This window comes from Lutjanus erythropterus, chromosome 4 (genome assembly GCF_056507025.1).
Source record: "Lutjanus erythropterus isolate fLutEry1 chromosome 4, fLutEry1.hap2, whole genome shotgun sequence".
NCBI lineage: Eukaryota > Metazoa > Chordata > Actinopteri > Lutjaniformes > Lutjanidae > Lutjanus > Lutjanus erythropterus.
The window spans coordinates 39,694,810-39,713,058 of NC_139320.1; the positions used below are offsets into that span (position 1 = coordinate 39,694,810).

The window sequence follows — 18,249 nt, forward strand, 5'->3', positions numbered from 1 at the left end:
TTTGTACTGTTAATAAAACTTTAATGCTATCCCTATTTTATATACTTGTAATCTCTTTATATTATCATGAATTCCCATCTGTATTTACTTTATATCCCTCTGGGAGGATCATTAAAGTTTCATCTCTTCTTTTACGTTCCCAAAGATAAGCTAACTGTATACTCTGTGTGTCAGTGTCATGACAATTGTGTGCAGCTGGTTATATGACACAGGTGTTGTGCAAGAACAGCTTCGTTAAAATCACACACTGCAGCAGCCGATGTCACAGATAAACAAACCTTCAACCAGAGAGAAAGAAGTAATCAGTGAACTCACCACCTGCAGCGACTGGTTTAGAATGAAAAATGTCTCCACTTCAATCGTTCAAATCCACTGCAGGAGATGTTAACTTCTAGCAAGAGGTCTTTTTCTGTAGGTTTTTTTTTTTTAAATCTAAGCACTGGGCAAATTCCCAAATAGCTTATATTTACATCTCCACGCTTTGATTCCCCATTAAAATGTTGCATAAATCAATTCCTGTTTAGCCTTCGATGACCTGGATTTTGGACTTTACCACCAAAATGTGAAAGCTGCATAATTCTTGCCAGTTAAAAAAAACAACACTTGTCTAAGAAATGCAAGATCTGGATGGCTGCCAAAATTTAATAAACTGTTATTCAGTACAAGGTCTGCTGGTTCACAACATTAAATCCACCTGCACTCATAACTTGTTTTTTAGATAGCTTACAAAAAATGTACCATGAACGAACATGAAAATACAGAGAAAGAAGCAGAGATACAGAGTAAATACACTGACTGATGAATTTATTATTATTATTATTTTACACGGCACATGCAACAGAAAATAAGAAAACAAGACAAAATGTATCATTCATTTAGTCTTCCTCAGATCTGTCACATAGATGTGAGATTAAGGTGAGTGAAGGCAGGCGAGGGGATCGAGCGGATTACTTCACACCCGCTGATGAACACACTGTCGTTCTCTCGCCAACAGCTCAGACAAACAAAATCAATGTGGAATGAGATGTGTGTAAATGTGCCCGTGTGCTCCAGTGTTTCTATCTTTGCGAGGGCCAGTTTTAGATTTACACCTTGAGACTGATGACATTTTTTGGAAAGTAAGTTTGAACCATTCACGTCTGCAGACTCATGAAGATGAATGGGAGGATGGGCAGTAAAGAAGGGATCATCCAGCCTGCCAACGCTTCCCATCTGCCCAGCAGACTGGCCACTGATGAAAGTATTGCAATATTGATACTGTATATCTGCAGTATTACAAACTGGGTGTCTGTGGTCATAACTTGGAAAAAATGCTGTAGAAAGTCACTACTACGGAAAACTGAACATTTCTAGTGCTGCAGACTCACACAAAAGGCATTTAACTAGTGAAATACGAGTTGAATTGTATTAATTATTATTTATTATTCAAGTACTCACAGGCAATGCGATGTGTTTGTGAGTGAGCTTATCGCTGTCCTCTATTGTTCATCAAAAACAGATCAACAAAAACAAGACAACAGGCATTTAAGGTCATTTGTTGACAGCAGATCAGGTTGAAAATATTCCAGGGACTAATGTAACAAAGTGGAGCAGCCACAGTGGGCTGCAAGCCTCCGCCGAGCTAACAACTCCTTTCACGTTTGCTGTTCAGACTCATGCTGTGTGCAGCATGAAATCAGATCATGGTCGCTCACAGAATCACTTATTATTTCCCGACTTCTTTATTAAAAGTGCAGAAGTTTGTTTTGCTGCCCCCAGAATTCTGTGACCTGCTGTATTAAAGCATATCTGCTGCTTCCACCAGTAAAACCAAATGAACTTAAAGGTGATTAATATTTCCTGCCAAACAGGACTGCATTCTGCAATTATATTTCTAGATTTTCTTTTAGGTTCTTTACTCCTTCTTGACAATAAACTGAACTTTTTGGGTTGTGCACAAAACAAGACATTTGTGAAAGTCATTTTGGGCTTTGGGACACACATTAATTTTATGAAAAATGAAAATATCAAACAATTAAGGATAGTAAGTCCTGCATAAATAGAATTTATTTAATTTGAAAGTCCAGTTCCCTCAGTGTCTGCTTGGAAAACCTCTGGCCCTCGGACAAATGTAATTGATGAATCTTCACCATAAACTCGTATCAGCCGTTTCCAAATTCCTGTGACTTTGTTTCCTTTGTGTTGGAGAGACAAAATGCTAATCAGCCACATGTACAAAATACTGAGAATTAACAAAAAACTAATTAAAATGGAGCTAGATGAGAAAATAAACTCATGGTGCACAAAACCTGCTTCGCCCTTCCATTTGAATGTCATCACTTTTGGTCAATGATGCGAACATTTACTCAACCTCTTAAACGTAGAATAAGTAGGATTTGTCTGAGTTGTTTGTAAACACACCAGAGAGATAGCTGATTGTTGAGTCTTATTACCACGACGTCAAATAATGACAGCAAAATAATGAGAAAATAAGGAAAGGACGGCTGCAGGGTCTCTGCAGATACAGACACCAACACACACTTCTAGTTGGTCATAAGGGATGATTTAGAGGGATTATGTTTGTATGAGTCTATATATTTTTAGGAAAACGTCATGCTTTTAAAGTATAGTTTGACATTTTGAATACTTGCCATGAGTCGGATGAGAAATATCATTTCAATACCGACCAATATTTTTCTCATATCTGTTCAGTCAACATGAAGAGCCTGAAAACAGTTAGCTTAGCATAAACTTAGCTTAGACGGTGAGCTTATCTTAGGATAAACAATGGAGTTTTTGTTCGTTTGTTTGTTTGTTTGCAGATTTTGTACCTTTGGACAGAGGCAGGCTGGCTGTTTCTGCCTGCTTTCAGTCTTTGTGCTAATCTACGGTAACCAGTTGCTGGCTGTAGCTCCATATTTAATGGAAAGACATGAGCAGCATCGATCCACTTGGCAAGAAAGCAAGCACGCATTTTTTTCCCCCAAAATGTCAAATTATTCCTTTAAGTGTGCTAGAATTCAATTTACTATGTAATGATGAGCTTATATAATTGCCCCAGCAGGATTTATGATCTTCTTCCTATCCTAATAAGCTTTATTAACGACTTTTCTCAAAGAGATTTCCATCTGGCAAAACACAGCCACCCCAGTTTCCATCCTCACATAGTGCAGGGTGGAATACAGCAGCATAATAAGCTAGCAGTCTTATAATAGATAGATGTCCTACTTGCATGTAAACATGTTTTACCTCCCATGGCAAATTTATTATGGCATTAAACTGCGGGAGCAGCCAACACCATGAATTTCCTTTCAGGCTCAATCTGTCAATTCGCCTCATTATTTAAATTCATGTCATCAAATAACAAATCTGGATTAACACACAGCAAATTTGTCAACGGCTCACATCAATAAACAATGTGACAATTGAGTTGGCATTCGCCAGAGGAGCCTGTGGGCACGCTCAGTCATGAGGTAAAAAATTAGACTTTTCACGCTCGTGCACAAACCCGTGTAGTTTTACATATCTGAGATGTAAACGGGGGTTGAGTGATGCTGGAGGGCTGTAAGGTGGAGGTGGAGCAGTGGGAGATATCATCAGTACGCTGGGTTGAAGAAGATCGATATGATTTTTCATTTTCATTACCACAGGCAAGTGGAGGGCAAGTAGAATTCATCTGATTTTTTCACATGGAGTGAAAAGAGGAAGTGAAGGCAATCCTGGATAAATACTCCCCACTGCTGCCGCTGCTGCTGCTGCTGCTACCAGTGGCAAAAACAGCCATGAAAGAGCTGGAACACATTACTGAGAGATCCATTAAAAGATATATGTCTATGAGACAACACAGAACAGAACATTCTCGTTGTGCAACCTGTGCATGCTGTTATTAAGTGTTTTGTACAATGGTGATGATGCCTTTTGTACACTATGTCTGCTTCCCACTGTGTGCCGAAGATGAGAATTAACAGCATACAAATACCTAGTTACTTATGTAGAGTTTTCAGATATTTGGACTTTGAGTATTTATTTTTCTGACAACTTTCTTTTAAACACAGATATTTGTACTTTCCCCTTCTTATAAACAGGTTCATTACTTTAGTTTTTATGCATTGGAGGGGAATTATTGATTATTTTTATTCCATCATAGAGCACCACTTTCCCATCATCAAGACTGATTTCAACCTAAATTGATGGGACAACAATAAATAGAAAAGACGATTTCTTGGTGTATCCATCAGTGCATATCACACACAACCATGACAGATGAAAACAACATAAAAGACATAATAACACCGAGAGGGAGACTCCACAGTGGAGAAAAGGTGAGGTTTAGTTAGGTTTGCCCAAACAGCTGGTAGAAATGTCCTTCAGGGGGAAACATTTTTATTTTTATACAGTAGTACATTTCAAAGCTTGTATTTTTTTCACTTTTACCTGAAGTTGAATCAGTACTTCTACTTTTATCACAGCCCTTTTTCTTTACACAAGTACTTCTACAACTGTACCTGAATAAATAACAGGGGTGTGGGCATGCTGGGTAAACTTCCCTCTCTTATTTATGAAATCTCCTGACACAGACCAAAAACTGCAGCCGTCTTTAGCTTCGTTCCAACAGGTAGTTTCTTTAGCAGGTTCCACAAGTTTGCAGTGAGCTGATGGAAAAGCTTCTCTTACTTTGCTTCCCTGACTTGGAATAGTCCACTACATCTTCATAATATAGTCCCCTTGGAAAATATTAAACCCACGTCCTTGTAACTGAGAAATGCTACTGCTTTATTTGATCTGGATTTAGTCTCTTCTTTGTGTATTTGTATTTCCTGTCAAGAGCGGCAATGATTTTACTTTGCGAGGCAGCTACGTTCACAAGGTCACAAAATCACGTGAGAATCCGTCCTGCCAGGTTTCAAATTATCCGTTTGCCCCCCGTCATAGGAGGCTGGCAGCTACAAGTGGTTGTTTTAGGAGGCGATAACCTGAAGAGCGCCTTTTTAAAACAACAAGAATAATCTACCGACAAACTAATCACATACTTCAGGCTGCCATTTTGGCCGGGTCTTCTTAGTATTTCTGTTTTTCAGAAATACAAGAAGCATCTCTTTTCTCTCTGATAGCCTGCACCAAAAATGTATAAATTTGTTCTGTTATCAGGGTTTAATCATCAAGAAATGTTACTTTATGAAGCTTTTCTTGATTATTTTTTGAAATAAAGAACACACAAGGCTAAAGAAATCTAAATATTATCTTCCAATCTCACAGATAACAAATCTTACGCTCATCCTCAGCCCACAACATCAACGTAGAGTTTTCTGCATGAAGCACAGAGTTTCATCTTGTTAAACAAACATTTAAAATTCAGTCTTCAATCCCACTGAGCTTTTTCAGCAAACTGAAGATGAGATGCTGCTATTGGCAAAGTAAAGTCATGATATGTGAGCAAAATACTGAGAAGACCTTGCAATATTAAAGCATCCACAAATTATTCAATAAAAGGTCTTTTTGTGCGGTAGCAACATCAAAGAAAATAAATGCATGGTGCTTTTCGTAATAAGTGGTTGAAAAAAGCCTTTATTCTATTGGCTTGTTCAAAGTAAAACTTCAGATGCTCTGCCACGTTTCTGCATGTGGCTTCTTCACTGAGCACAAAGCTTCAAACCAGTAGGAAAGCATTTTCCGAATGAACGGAATAAAAAATTTAACCTTTTCATAAGACGACTGCTTTGGATTTTGCTTTTCTTCTTTCAGTGTGAGCTTCAATGTCCTCTTATCTCCCGTCTTTCATTTGAACACTCACATTTGAGAGCTTCAGATAAACTGTGGCTTTACCTTCCTCTGTTGGAAAATGAACGTTTTATAGTTGACAGTGGAAATGACGTTCGAGGTGGACGGGTCATGAAGCCCGTCAGTATCTTCAGTTTGATCTTTGTGTGTGTCTGCATGTTGGTGCGAGACTCTCTGCTCCGACAGCGGTCTGTGATACACTCCTGTTTTCATCGACACTGCGGGCCAGCTGGGGGGGCCGTGACAATGTGTGTGTGTGTGTGTGTGTTGGGGGGCTCTGCGCAGATGTCAGAAGGGTTGATCAACAGAGATGACAGCATCAAACCATTCAGCCAACAGCTGTGCTGCCTCCTCACCATGTCACACAAATACCGACTGACACACAACAACATCAGCTGACAGAAACTGAACCTCCGTCTCAGTTCTCATTAGAAACAACACACACACACACACACACACACACACACACACATTGATGAGTTTCATAACTGCCTCCCTGTTCTAGAGGAAGATTTATTTTGTGGATAGGTCACCATCTGATGTCTGTATAATGTTGGCATCTCGGGCTCAGATTTCTATTATTCTTTATGTTCTTTTCTTCATAAGTGAGTTTCATGAGTTTTATTCAGATAAATCATAAATCACAAATTTGCTTCAAAGAGTTTTAGAATCTGTGCAGTTATTCACGAATGCTCTGCAGGTGGTCCTTGAGAGGTAATGAAAAATAAACTGTTTTTAACAGGGGTGTTAGGATTCACTCATGCATCCACTTTAATTTGATACGAGTGCATCGGTTCAGACGGCCTGTATCGGTAAAAAGCTTAACATGAATCAGAAACAAATCGATGCAACACTAGCATATCGATACATCTCATTAGGACGCACATATGTTTCATTTTTGGCATCAGGGAGCTGCCGCTGTGACTTTCCTCCGTTTTCTTTCTCCTCCTGCCTCTGCCTGCACCGCTCTTGCTGGACGCCTGCTGCCGCGCTCACACAAAACAAGCGCTCCCCCTCCCTCTCCTGTGTCTCCTCTGGACACCAACAACACCAGAACGTATCTTGCATATTATTTTTGGTGTGATTAGTCTCACGTGTTGATCAGAGTTGAGATTGAAGGTTTGGGTGGGACCCAGAATATTTTCAGACTTCAAACAGGGGCCGTGGAGTTCTTATATGTGGGAATGGCTGGCATACCTCTGTCTTTATAAGGCTACCTCAAATCAGATGAAGTAAAACAACAAAGAAAAAAAACTTTTTTAGTTTCTTATTTAAATAATAGTTTTGTCAATGTTAACTGCATTTTATTTAGTAAAAGTTTTTGTACAACTCCTCATTTAACATTCAAGAACTCAGTACCTAAACTCAATCGTTGTATCAGCGCTTTATTTAAGGAGGAGTGCATCAGACTGACATGACACTGTCATACCATGACATGACACCTGCCATGTAAATGGGGTTCTTTTTTAATGTTTATGACTCTTGTCTTCTCATTGTCACTTGTCAGTGGACAAGTCCAAATGGTACCAGAGTTGTGGTCAGGGGAATTCATCACAACACAGTTATAAAAGAACAAGAAAGTGTAATAAAACCTAATGACATCTTTATGACACATCCACAATCTATCACTGTAGTTGAGATCAGGGTGGCAGATGTCAAAACCATCCACATAAGACTGAGTTTAATGTAATGTTAAAAGATAAAACCAAACAGTTGTTTTAAGTTTGATGTCAGGCTGTCATCGCAAACACATTGACGGTTTAATATTTAGCTGCAGTTCCTTTACAATCAATGACTACAACTGAAAATGTCTGAAGTTCCTGAGCCACAGACAACAGCAGACACTTGGCAGCTTTCCCGGTGAGGCTCTGCCAGACCTGCACTACATCCATTTTCACTTCTTGCTTATTTCAGAGCCATTTTGCCTTCAGTTTGTTTCTTTAAGAAGTGAAACACAATCAGCTGGTTTGAGGTCTGGAAATAACATTTCAGCAGCCATAAAATAAGTCCTTGGCTGCTTTGGCTTAATGTTTAGGACCCTATTTTGAGAGATGATGCATAAAAAAGAGTGAATAGTCCTATATTACTGACCCAATATGATTGTTAACATCCAGAAACATGCTCAAGGATAACAGCCCTCAACAGCCCTTTTTACAAAAGGGCTCGTACAAACATGCCACATCAGATTCAGCATAAGACTTCTAATTAGCATGACACCCCAATAACAACATATAAGGCTACACTTACTGCCCCATATGTCAGGAACTGTTCATTCATGAAAATGGCCTCTAAGAGTAAAAAGAAGAACTTTGCAAGCTCAGAGTTTTGAAATTCTGATTAAAGAGATCCATAAAGGAAAGTGGAATTAAAGGAGCTTCTAAAAGAGTGCTTTTAATGCTGTGTTACCTGAGGGTCGGACTGTCAGTGAAATAAAGTAGAAATGTCTCAATATGAAAATGGCTTCAAAGAAAAAGAAAAGCACCTCGCCACAGCGAGGTGATCGATGGCTGCAGCGGGAGGAGGGGGTGAAGGGGAAGTTTGCATCGTGAGACAGAGGACAGGATAACTGAAGATGTTCACCTGGACAGTGACGTCATACACCTGCGTATGAAGATATATGCCCAATACACCTTACAGCAGGTAATGATACATCATTAAATGAACAATGAAATGCAGTCAAACAGGATAATGTCGACATAATTATGAAGTGTAATTTATTTTTCAAACTCAAAGTGTCTTTAAACTAACGAAATATACAGTCATTAGTGGAAAACATTGGTTTGGATAACAGCAGACTGACTCAACGACTCCTACACAGGTCTGCTCGCAAATTGTTTTCACATCTTAAAGAAAATTCAAAATACGAGAAAATTGGTGAACACGTTTTCCTGAATCAGTCATACACACTATTTAAGAATACCTCTGTTTGTATTAGTAGTTCTTGCATAAGGCCCAGTGTTTAATTTTAAATCCAATCAGCTGGATTAAAGAGGGAAAAACAACAAAATGGTCAAATTCTTGTGGACTGCACTTGTGAACACAAAGCTTCGTGCTGCAGCAGCACAGCCTTTCATCAGCTTGGAGCAGCTGTAACACCGCCACTGGCCATGTACTGTACACTGAAGTGTCTCAAAAGAGCAACATAAGAAAACATTGGAGTATAGCCATTTCTAGGCATTCAAATTCAAAATCTATTGTCTGCAGGATGAGCCACTTGAGCATCATCTTGTTTTCAAGAGGCACCAGACAAGACTGTACGTTTACAAAATAATATATAGTTGAGAGAGACAGTGCAGGAGCAAGACAAACGGCAAGAAAACACACAAACGGTAACCATAAGAGTCAAGGCTCATCTTTTTAGCAGAAAACAGAGCAAATTCCTGACGGTTTTCATGCATTTTCATGGTTTTTCTGAGTCCACTGGGTTACACAGTGTGGATGAAAGCATCCATCATAACCACATAAATAAAACTCCCCCCAAGCTTACTGTGATGGTTTGAGTGGTAGGCCTATAATATGACAAACACCCTCTCAATCACTCTTCAGTCTCGAGCTTTCACTTTCTCTTTTCTATAAAAAGCTGAAATTACTTCTGGCTAAAGAAAACATATATCCAGTGTGCCTGCCTGGTGGAAATAAAAACTAGCAGACTGGTTATACGCAGCTAAGATTGAGAGTCACAGTCTTGCCGTTAGCGAGCGACTACAGGGAGCCATAATTTCAACAACCCTTTCATGGCCTTGTTCTGGTTTCCCTTTTAAGGGAGGCATCCTTCATACCGAGCATATGTTTATGTTTGGAATAACTCGCTCTGTTGCCTTTTCTGAAGGCCTGAGCTCCACATTCACCCTGACCTCAGACAATAAAGTCACACAGCAACCACAACAACAAAAAAAAACCCATACACACACTCTTCAAAACTCTTTCTTCACAAAATTAAACTAGCTTTATTATATATCATCTTTCAGCGTGGTTCCTTTTATAATAAACCTTCTTTGTTGATTGGAACAGCCATGCTTTCACGGAGCTAGGGAGGATAATGCAATCTTTTTCACAACCCAAGACCTGAAAATTATTGATGTGCTACAAAGTTGAGAGCTACAGTGTTGAGAGATAACAAAATGAGACGTGAAATGGTTCACCTCCACAGAACGAGGCAGCAAATAATAAGTCAATTAGAAAAAAAAAAAGCCTGAAATGAATGAGAACAAAAACTGTAATGATTATGAAACTTGCTGGCACAATAATATATTCACACCAATCTTAAGCTACATTGTAAATCAAATTTTACCACACAAGCTTTGAAAGAATAGTTCATTCTTGCCAAGGGTTAGATGTGTGACCTGTTGGATTCACACTCCAAACAAACATGAGGCAGAATATCACCAGAGTAACTGCTAACTACTGTTAACTGCAGCTGCCGTTAGCTAGTTAACTCAGTTAGCTGTGCAACTAGCAATCCCATTAGCGAACAACAAAAGAAGCTTCTTTGTTGATTGGAACAGCCATGGTTTCAAGCAGCTTGGAAGGATAATGCAAGGGATTTTTTTTTTTACATGTGAAGATTAAAAGGTGCGTTAAAGAATTGGCCACCTGTAGAATTCATATTCCAAACAAATCGGGGGCAGCATATTGCCAGAGTAACCGCTAACTGATAACTGTGGACGCTGTTAGCTAGTCAGTTCGGTCAGCGGTGCAACTAGACTGGGAGCTTGGAGAACCAGTGGAAAAAATCCAAAGTGTAAAAACAACAATTTGAAGTTTTATGTGGCGTTATATCCTAACTAGGTGCAGAGACTTCCTGAAAGGAAGTAAAATGTGTCAATTTTACACTTTAGCAGTTTTGTACAAAGTGACCCTTCACGAAGCCCCACCTTTCTGAGTTACTGTTGCTTTCCATTTTCACACAACTCATATGCAGTGTACAGAGATAATGGTGGCAGATTTAATACATCCAAGCAATCTTTCATCAGATGGTGAAATACAATGAATATATTTATACAAAGATGACAGAAACACTCTAATGACTAACATGGGAAAAGGAAGTGCAGGTATTACATTGAGATGGTTACATAGCTAGCTGGGATGATGATCACCCCAGGAAAAAGTCCTGGGATAAGAAAACCTGGTCTAAGATAATCTGGTTTAGAGCAAAAGCCCACATTCGCCTGAGTGTGAGCCATGAGTTTGGCAAATGTAGTGTTTTCAAACACAAGTTTGGCTGTAGGTAACGTTACTGCAGGTAGTAAGCTAGCCAGACACACTAACAGTTGAAGTTCTATGATTGCCGTAAATGTAAATGAGCATTAGGGTTAGGGTTTTTTTTTGTTTTTTAACCTTTGGACCAAACCAGACTGGCTACTCCCCCCAGCTTCCAGTCTTTTGGCTAAGCTAAGCTAACTGGTTGCATGCTGTAGCTTAATATTTAAAGCTATTACAAGAAACTTTTACATTGTATTGATTCTGGAGGCCTCTGTGGACAAAAGCGGTAGTGTTTTCACTGTCATAAGTACAAAATATAGTGTCAAAAATTAAATTATCTCAACAAAAAATATCTTCTGTTTGGCTAATGTACTACTCGCTGTGTAACTTTGCCTGGAAAATGTAATCAAAGGATTGTGTCATCTGATTTCAAGAAGAATCTGACCTGGTCATAAGAATAACAATACAGAAACTGCCAAAACATCTCACTGATGGTCTTATTCACTTAAATTGAGATTGCTTCACAACAAGTTAAAAACTCCTTGTAGAAAATTTAACATACAAATATGAGTGGAATCAAGTCTCATCTAAAACTCCCAGCAAGAGATTGTTTTTAATATTGTTTTGTTTGTATACATTTTATTGGTTATTTTGTTTTCTCTTTTTTAATGTATTCTATTTAGACCTAGTTTTTAATTCAACTCTATATAATTAATATAGAGCAGAAACTAATACAATATAATAGTTTTTACTTTCTACTTGAAATAAAGAGTATATAGTTTTTATTTCACTCTATTACAGCTTTCAATTGTTCTGTCTTATCGTTGGTTTGTTGTCAAATCCTTTGAAATGCATTAACTTGAATAAAAGATGCTATATAAATAAAGTTTGACTGATTGTTTTAAGAAGGCAAATAAACATTATCCCAAAATGTCAAACTATTCTTTTTATTTTTGAACTAAATAACATGAAATACAACCAAACCGGCAAGAATTTCCTTTATTTTGTTTGCTTTTGCAACCTTTCACCATGACATTTCATTAAAAAAAAGATAAATAAACATCTGTTTCACTGTCCCTTCACACTCAGTAAAGACATTTCATAGCTGAGTGTGGAGTCTCGAGGTGCAGATAGTGTGAAGATGAAGGTATATCTGTTCACGTACAGCACTCACACACACACACACACACACACACGAGTGTTATCTTATCCACTGGTGATTCTTTGACGTTGACAGGCGCCTTGACTTCTTCAGTCTCACCGAATGCATTTCGAGTAATGCTCTGCTCTGTGACAACCGTGATAAGGATAAATATTTCATGCTTTCTAGGAGTGCGTGCAGCAAACGTGCCTTTTTTGGCAAACAGAACATGCGAGGAGGGGAAATGGAGTGAAGGGAAATCAAAATTAAGGGAGGGAGGTGAATGAAAGGCTTAGGCAGGAAGAGTGAGAGAAAAATGAGATAAACAAAAGTAAGAGTAAAGAAAATGGATCAAATTTCCATACACAAAATATGTGTGTGGGTGTATGTGTGCTTTAAACCACAGCATTTCAAATTTCCTTCGTAACACAAGAGGAAATGGAGCTGAGCAGCTTCCGCACTCATTTTTTTCGGCATGTTTTTATATCATATGAAGGAATATTGGACACCAGAGACTCTCAACAGACCCCTGGCTATTGACTGATAAATGTAAAATGAGAACATGTTATAATAATACTGCACACAACACATAATTGATTAGTATCTGTACCATCTCTTGGGGGACAAGCACTTGGAGAGGATAATTGGTGGGATAAGTATTCCACTTGATCGCTGATGAACTCCCTCTGGGACTGTGAAAAGGCGAGTGGTCGAAGAAGTTCTCAAGTGGTTCTATTTCTGGTCAGTCGGACATCTTGAATAAATTTGCAAGGATGTCCAGCAGTAAAGCAGACAGTGAAATTGGTTCAAAACAATTAGGAATCATGACACGATCCATTTGCAACTCTTTTTTCTGGTTTGTTCTGCAATCGAGAGTCGCGTCTGAAGTCAAATTTCACCCAATTCAGTCATAACAACTTATAACACCCGACACCAGAACATACAGCGATGAGCAGAAAATCTTGCAATTCATTCATCGCAGTTGTTCTACATTTCCTCCGCTTTATAAAACAAGAGACTAACAGCCCTTTTCCATCACAGGAATTAACATTCTGTAACCTCGGGCTTTCCACAACCTGAACTTTTAAAGAGCCTTATAAGACTTTCGTACGAGGCTCTTAAACTTTTACTAGAGATTAAACATTTACTCAGTTCTTCAATTAGTCAGCTGACAAAAATAGCCTGCAACTCTTTTGATAATCAATCAATCTTTTATTAAGCCCCTTTGTAATAAAAAAAATTGCCCCAGTTCCAGCCTTTTCATAGTGGCGAATTGCTGCTTTTTCTTTGTTTTACCCCACAGTGACCTGAATATTTTTAGATTTCTATTTATTTCTTAGACAAAACGAGGTCTTTAAAGCTGCTTTCTGACATCTGGTCAGTTTGCATAGGGCAGAGGTAAATTTGATTATTGTTATTTAACACATGTATACCTCGAATGGTTTGCTTTGTTCTATCTATGACATGGGTTTCCGTTTATTCAGTGATGCTGTTTTTAACTTACAACGTAAATGCATTCGTATTGGCTCATTTTCAAACGTAACCTGCAATATTTACAAATGCAATATCTATAACCTTGTTTGTAATTTGCAGATTTGCAGATGTGTATTTACTCATTCACAAATGTTGGGACACATTTGATTGTTATTATACTGAGAGTTTTATTTTTTTCTAACTCTGTTTTAGATATTGTAGTTTCTTTAATAACCCATTGATAATTCTGTCCCTTTTTTTGTTTTTTAAATGTGGGGGAAATGTTAACAGTAGGCAGGACTCGCAGTGTTTGTGACATCCGATAGATTAAATAATTAATCAAGACAATAAACAGCAGATCACACAGCCATATTTCCACCCCTGAGTACTAACTGACTAAACTGTCACTGGGGAGGCTCAGCATATGGCTACACACAGGATGAACTGAACAATTCTCTGCTCACAGAGACAGAAGCAATCATGGCAGGGACATAAAGATGATCACTGTTTTCAGGAAGACATCACTTCTCCCTTTGGAAATGGAAATATGTTTCCCTTCACTTAAGAAAATGTAAAGAGGAACTATAAATAGATATGAAATCCTCTTTACCAGAACAAAGGTAAATAAGACACTGTAAAAGCTTTACATTATTCTGTTATTCTGCAAGCGTGTCAGCATGTTTAGACTGCTAAAAATGTAAATGGTAGTTTCAGCTTTCTGTTTTATAAACCCGCCTGTCACTACCAAAGCATCAAATACAGCAGCTAAGCTCCGGAGGTGCCCCTCAACAATTATGTTTTGGTGTGCTGTGAAAGTCAGGTGACGTGGGATGAAGAGTGAGAAAGTCTACAGGAGGAGGAGGAGGAGGAGGAGGAGGAGGAGGAGGAGGAGGAGGAGGAGGATGTACAAGTCAAACAAACACAGGAGTCTCACCCAAGAGACCAGGGTTCATGTCCTGTCCAAAACCAATAGTTAACACTGATTTCTGGTTAACTTACATTGTGTAATTACGTTACGTTATGTACGTTTACTTTCATAAATTGTGTTATTTTCACTTTGGAGGCCGTGGTTTGTGTCCCGTGTGCAACCAACAGTCAACTTCTTCTTCTTCTTCTTTTTAAAATAAAGTTTGGAATGCAAAATCAGTCAAATAGATTTTTACCGCTTTTTATTGTTCATTTGCCTGTTTTTGGCAAATGAATTACTCTCAAAATATGAGCGTAGGGAAGCGGAGAGAGCATGTGACCCTGTGCACCAAAAAATTACACTTCATGGAAAGTAGAAAGGTGTGTGTGGGGTGGAAGCAGAGAACAGAAAGAAATGGAAATGATCAGCGCACCATATGTTAAAGGGGCACTGAATTATTTACACTATATTATCATATGTGTATTATTAACATGTTATCAATGTTTACTTTTTAAATTTTACAGTTTTTCGTCAATACCAGAATATCTCAACACCCCAGTAAGTTCATTAAAGGGATAATTCAGCCAAAAATGAAAATTCAGTCATCATCTTCACTCTCATGCTGACTGAAGGTTGAGTTTAGTTTTTTAGTTTCACAGGAAAACAGTTTTGAAGAATCTTCCAAACAATGTAAGTGAATGGTGACCAGTTTTCAAACATAAAAAAACAACAGAATAAAAAAAATAAAATGCCTCCATACTGCTCGTCTGGTGTAATCCAATTCCCCTAAAGCCCCAACATGCCAAGTTGACTAAGAAAATTGTTATTTACATCTCTTTTTATCCTGAATCTTCACTGTAGATCCTTAGCTCGAAGCCACATTCACATGCACATGCGTGTGTGTTTGGATTATGCCAGAAAAGCAGTATGGAGGCATTTTATGTTTTTTGGGTTTTTTTCCAGTTGTTTTTTACATTTGAAAACTGGTCACCATTCACTTACATTTGTTTCCCTGTGAAACTCCAGCAGTGTTTTGCAGACTAACAAAATAAACCCAACCCTCAATCAGCACAAGAGCAAGTCGATAATGACTGAAATTTCATTCAATGTCTCTCCCTTTAACTTGCATACTTACTTTAATCCAAACAATCTTTCTGTACTCTTATTTACTAAACCTAAGTTTAGTTTTTATGCCTTTTTATAGTTATTTTGAAAGTCTCCAAGATGTTGTACATTTACTATTGCTAACTAGAGCCACTGACCGAGCTGCAGAATTTGTGACTGAGAATTTGTTGCATAAACCAGAATGTTTTGGATATACACCATTTAAAAGGATGAAAGTGTTGTGCTGTTTGGTAGGCGAGGAAGCATGTTGTTGGACCGACAACACTGTAGTGCTGCTGGTATTGTTATAAGTATTCATGAGTTATTGTGGGTTTATATGCCAAATGAGAATCCTGGGCCCCTGGAAACAAAACTGTCAATGAGCATCAGACCACCGGAGGTTTTTTGGTTTACACCACAGAGAATATTGAGATCCTTTGTTTTGTTTAATTTTTCTATTTTTATCCAACTGCACCATTTGGCCGTAGCTGTAGCATCTGCACGGCTGCCAGACTCTGAGAAATCTTGTTTTTGTTTCTGTCTGGCCTCCTCTCCCCAAATACTACAGAGGATCTCAACATGTTGGATTGTGCAACAAGCGTTCTCCAGGTTCTCTTGTGTTTTTCTCTTGATTGTCCCTAATCGAAACAGATACAAAGGTAAAATAGTGATTACTGTTTTGGCTGCAATTTGCTTAATTGCTCGTTGGCAACCTCTGAAAATATCTGGAACTAAATTACACCACCTGAGCAGCAACAAAATGTAGCTCCAGAAACTTGGAAACGAAAGCAGAACCCACGAAAATGACTATATTTTACATTTCATTTGGTTCCTGTAGCAGAAAAGAGTCACAAGACAGCACACTTGATGGAAAATGGTCTGTTTAAATGCTCATACAGACATTCAGATAATTTCCGAGGCTATTATGGTTGGAGACAGAAAAGCTACGAGGTGAAGACAGGATGAAATGGGAAATAAAATGTAATACTAACCTCTGGCATCAAAGAACTCCTCATCGGAGCTGTCAACTGATTCCTGTGCGATATTCTGCAGGCACCAATGAGTGGCGCTGTGCTTTCGTGCTGATCCTGTGGGTCAGAAAAAGAAAATTAGACTGAAAATCTGTTTTTAGACTGGAGGAATGACAGGCAGGGTCGAGGCATTAATCTCAGAACTCAAGGATAGACAAATCAAGCGTATTTATATATTTTTTCCTTTCGGTTGATCGCTTTAAATAATTCAGAGTGAAAAGCAAAGCGTGAATGCCCCGGGTGGGGATAGATGGCCTTTAGAGTATCACAGCAGGTGAAAAGACCCAAATGGACTTTTCCTTTGAGTGGTGTCATAGCACACAAGTGTCTAAGCAAGGAAGCCAGGCACTGTTATTTCATGACCTCCTGATGCAAGAGCAGGGATGAAAAGGGATTTAAAGCACTCTCCATTTGTTGACAATATTCACTCTCAAGTACCCAGATACAAAACCATAGCAAGCACGAGGGAAGCAAATGATTTCTTGAAAATCACTGAAGCAGAAAGTGGCTGCAACACCGTCAGGTTGAAACTGACGACACACAAACCTGTCTCTGCTCAGACTGGTATTAAAAGTTGGACGATTGGATGAATACATCAGCTATCGGCGACTGACTGAGTCCATCACCAGCTGGGTTTGTCTGGCGATTCCCCTTATTCTATTTTTCTAATTTAACGGTTTGCCTCTGATGAACAAGTGAGACCTGCTGCTCAGGGACAGACTCTCATTTATTCTGCATATTAGAAACCCGCTGAGCCAGAGAAGAAATTGAAGGAAAATAGCCTGCAAAGCAAGAATATTTTCACATCTACCTCAGTGAATTAAGGTTTTATTTCTACAAAATCGGAGTTGGTGATTGCTGGAACAGTAGAAAAATAAACCAAGACAATTTTGGTGAGAATTAAGGCTCATTCATGCTTAACATTAGATACAGATGGAGCCTGTCCGTCCTCTATGTTCATTTCCTCCATATTTGTAGGGCTGGTTCAAAAATGTGTAATACACATAAGATATCTTGGCTTCAATACTGGTTCTTGAACAATACTTTTTACGATACCAGTCCACTTTAACAGGCAATGTAACTGCACAGACTTTTCTTGAAACTCACTGCGTGGTGAAATTAAAGGGGTTTTCCCCTATTCTCCTTTCAGTAAGTCTGTACTATTACGGCAGCTCCCCGAAATCATGAGTAGAATAACATAAATGTAATAATAAATGTGGAAATTCTTCTTTTCGCATTTGGATAATATTAAAGTTCTATGAGATTCAAGATTCATCGTTATTCGTGTTTATTTAGTTTTACTATTTGTTTATTTTATCACTTTACTCATATTTTTAGAATTTTTAATTTCTATTAGATTGAATCTTGCACTTTTTACAATGCATTCATTATTTACAAAGAAATTTTTTTTAATAAATTCAGTAACTATTGTTAACGTTCTATTCTCTGAAAAGTTTTAATATGAAAAACTTTAATTGCACAAATGAAAAAAAATATCCATGAAAGCCAGAGATGCATCAATTTCAATTTTCTTAGCTGATTCTGATTTCCGTTTTTTTTTTTTAAGGGTCTGACCTGCCGATTACGATTTTGGCCGATTACGATTTTCAGTTTTTCTAAGAACTGTAATTGAC

General features: G+C 38.3%; 1 protein-coding gene across 1 annotated transcript in view; it reads right to left on the bottom strand.

Annotated features, from left to right (window-relative positions):
• pitpnm3 (PITPNM family member 3) overlaps positions 1-18,249 on the bottom strand; it is a 150,814-nt gene that overhangs the window by 98,973 nt on the left and 33,592 nt on the right. The window contains exon 2 of the mRNA XM_084717946.1: positions 16,577-16,672. Coding sequence (XP_084574072.1) covers positions 16,577-16,672 — 96 coding nt within the window. The remainder of the gene's footprint in view (positions 1-16,576; positions 16,673-18,249) is intronic.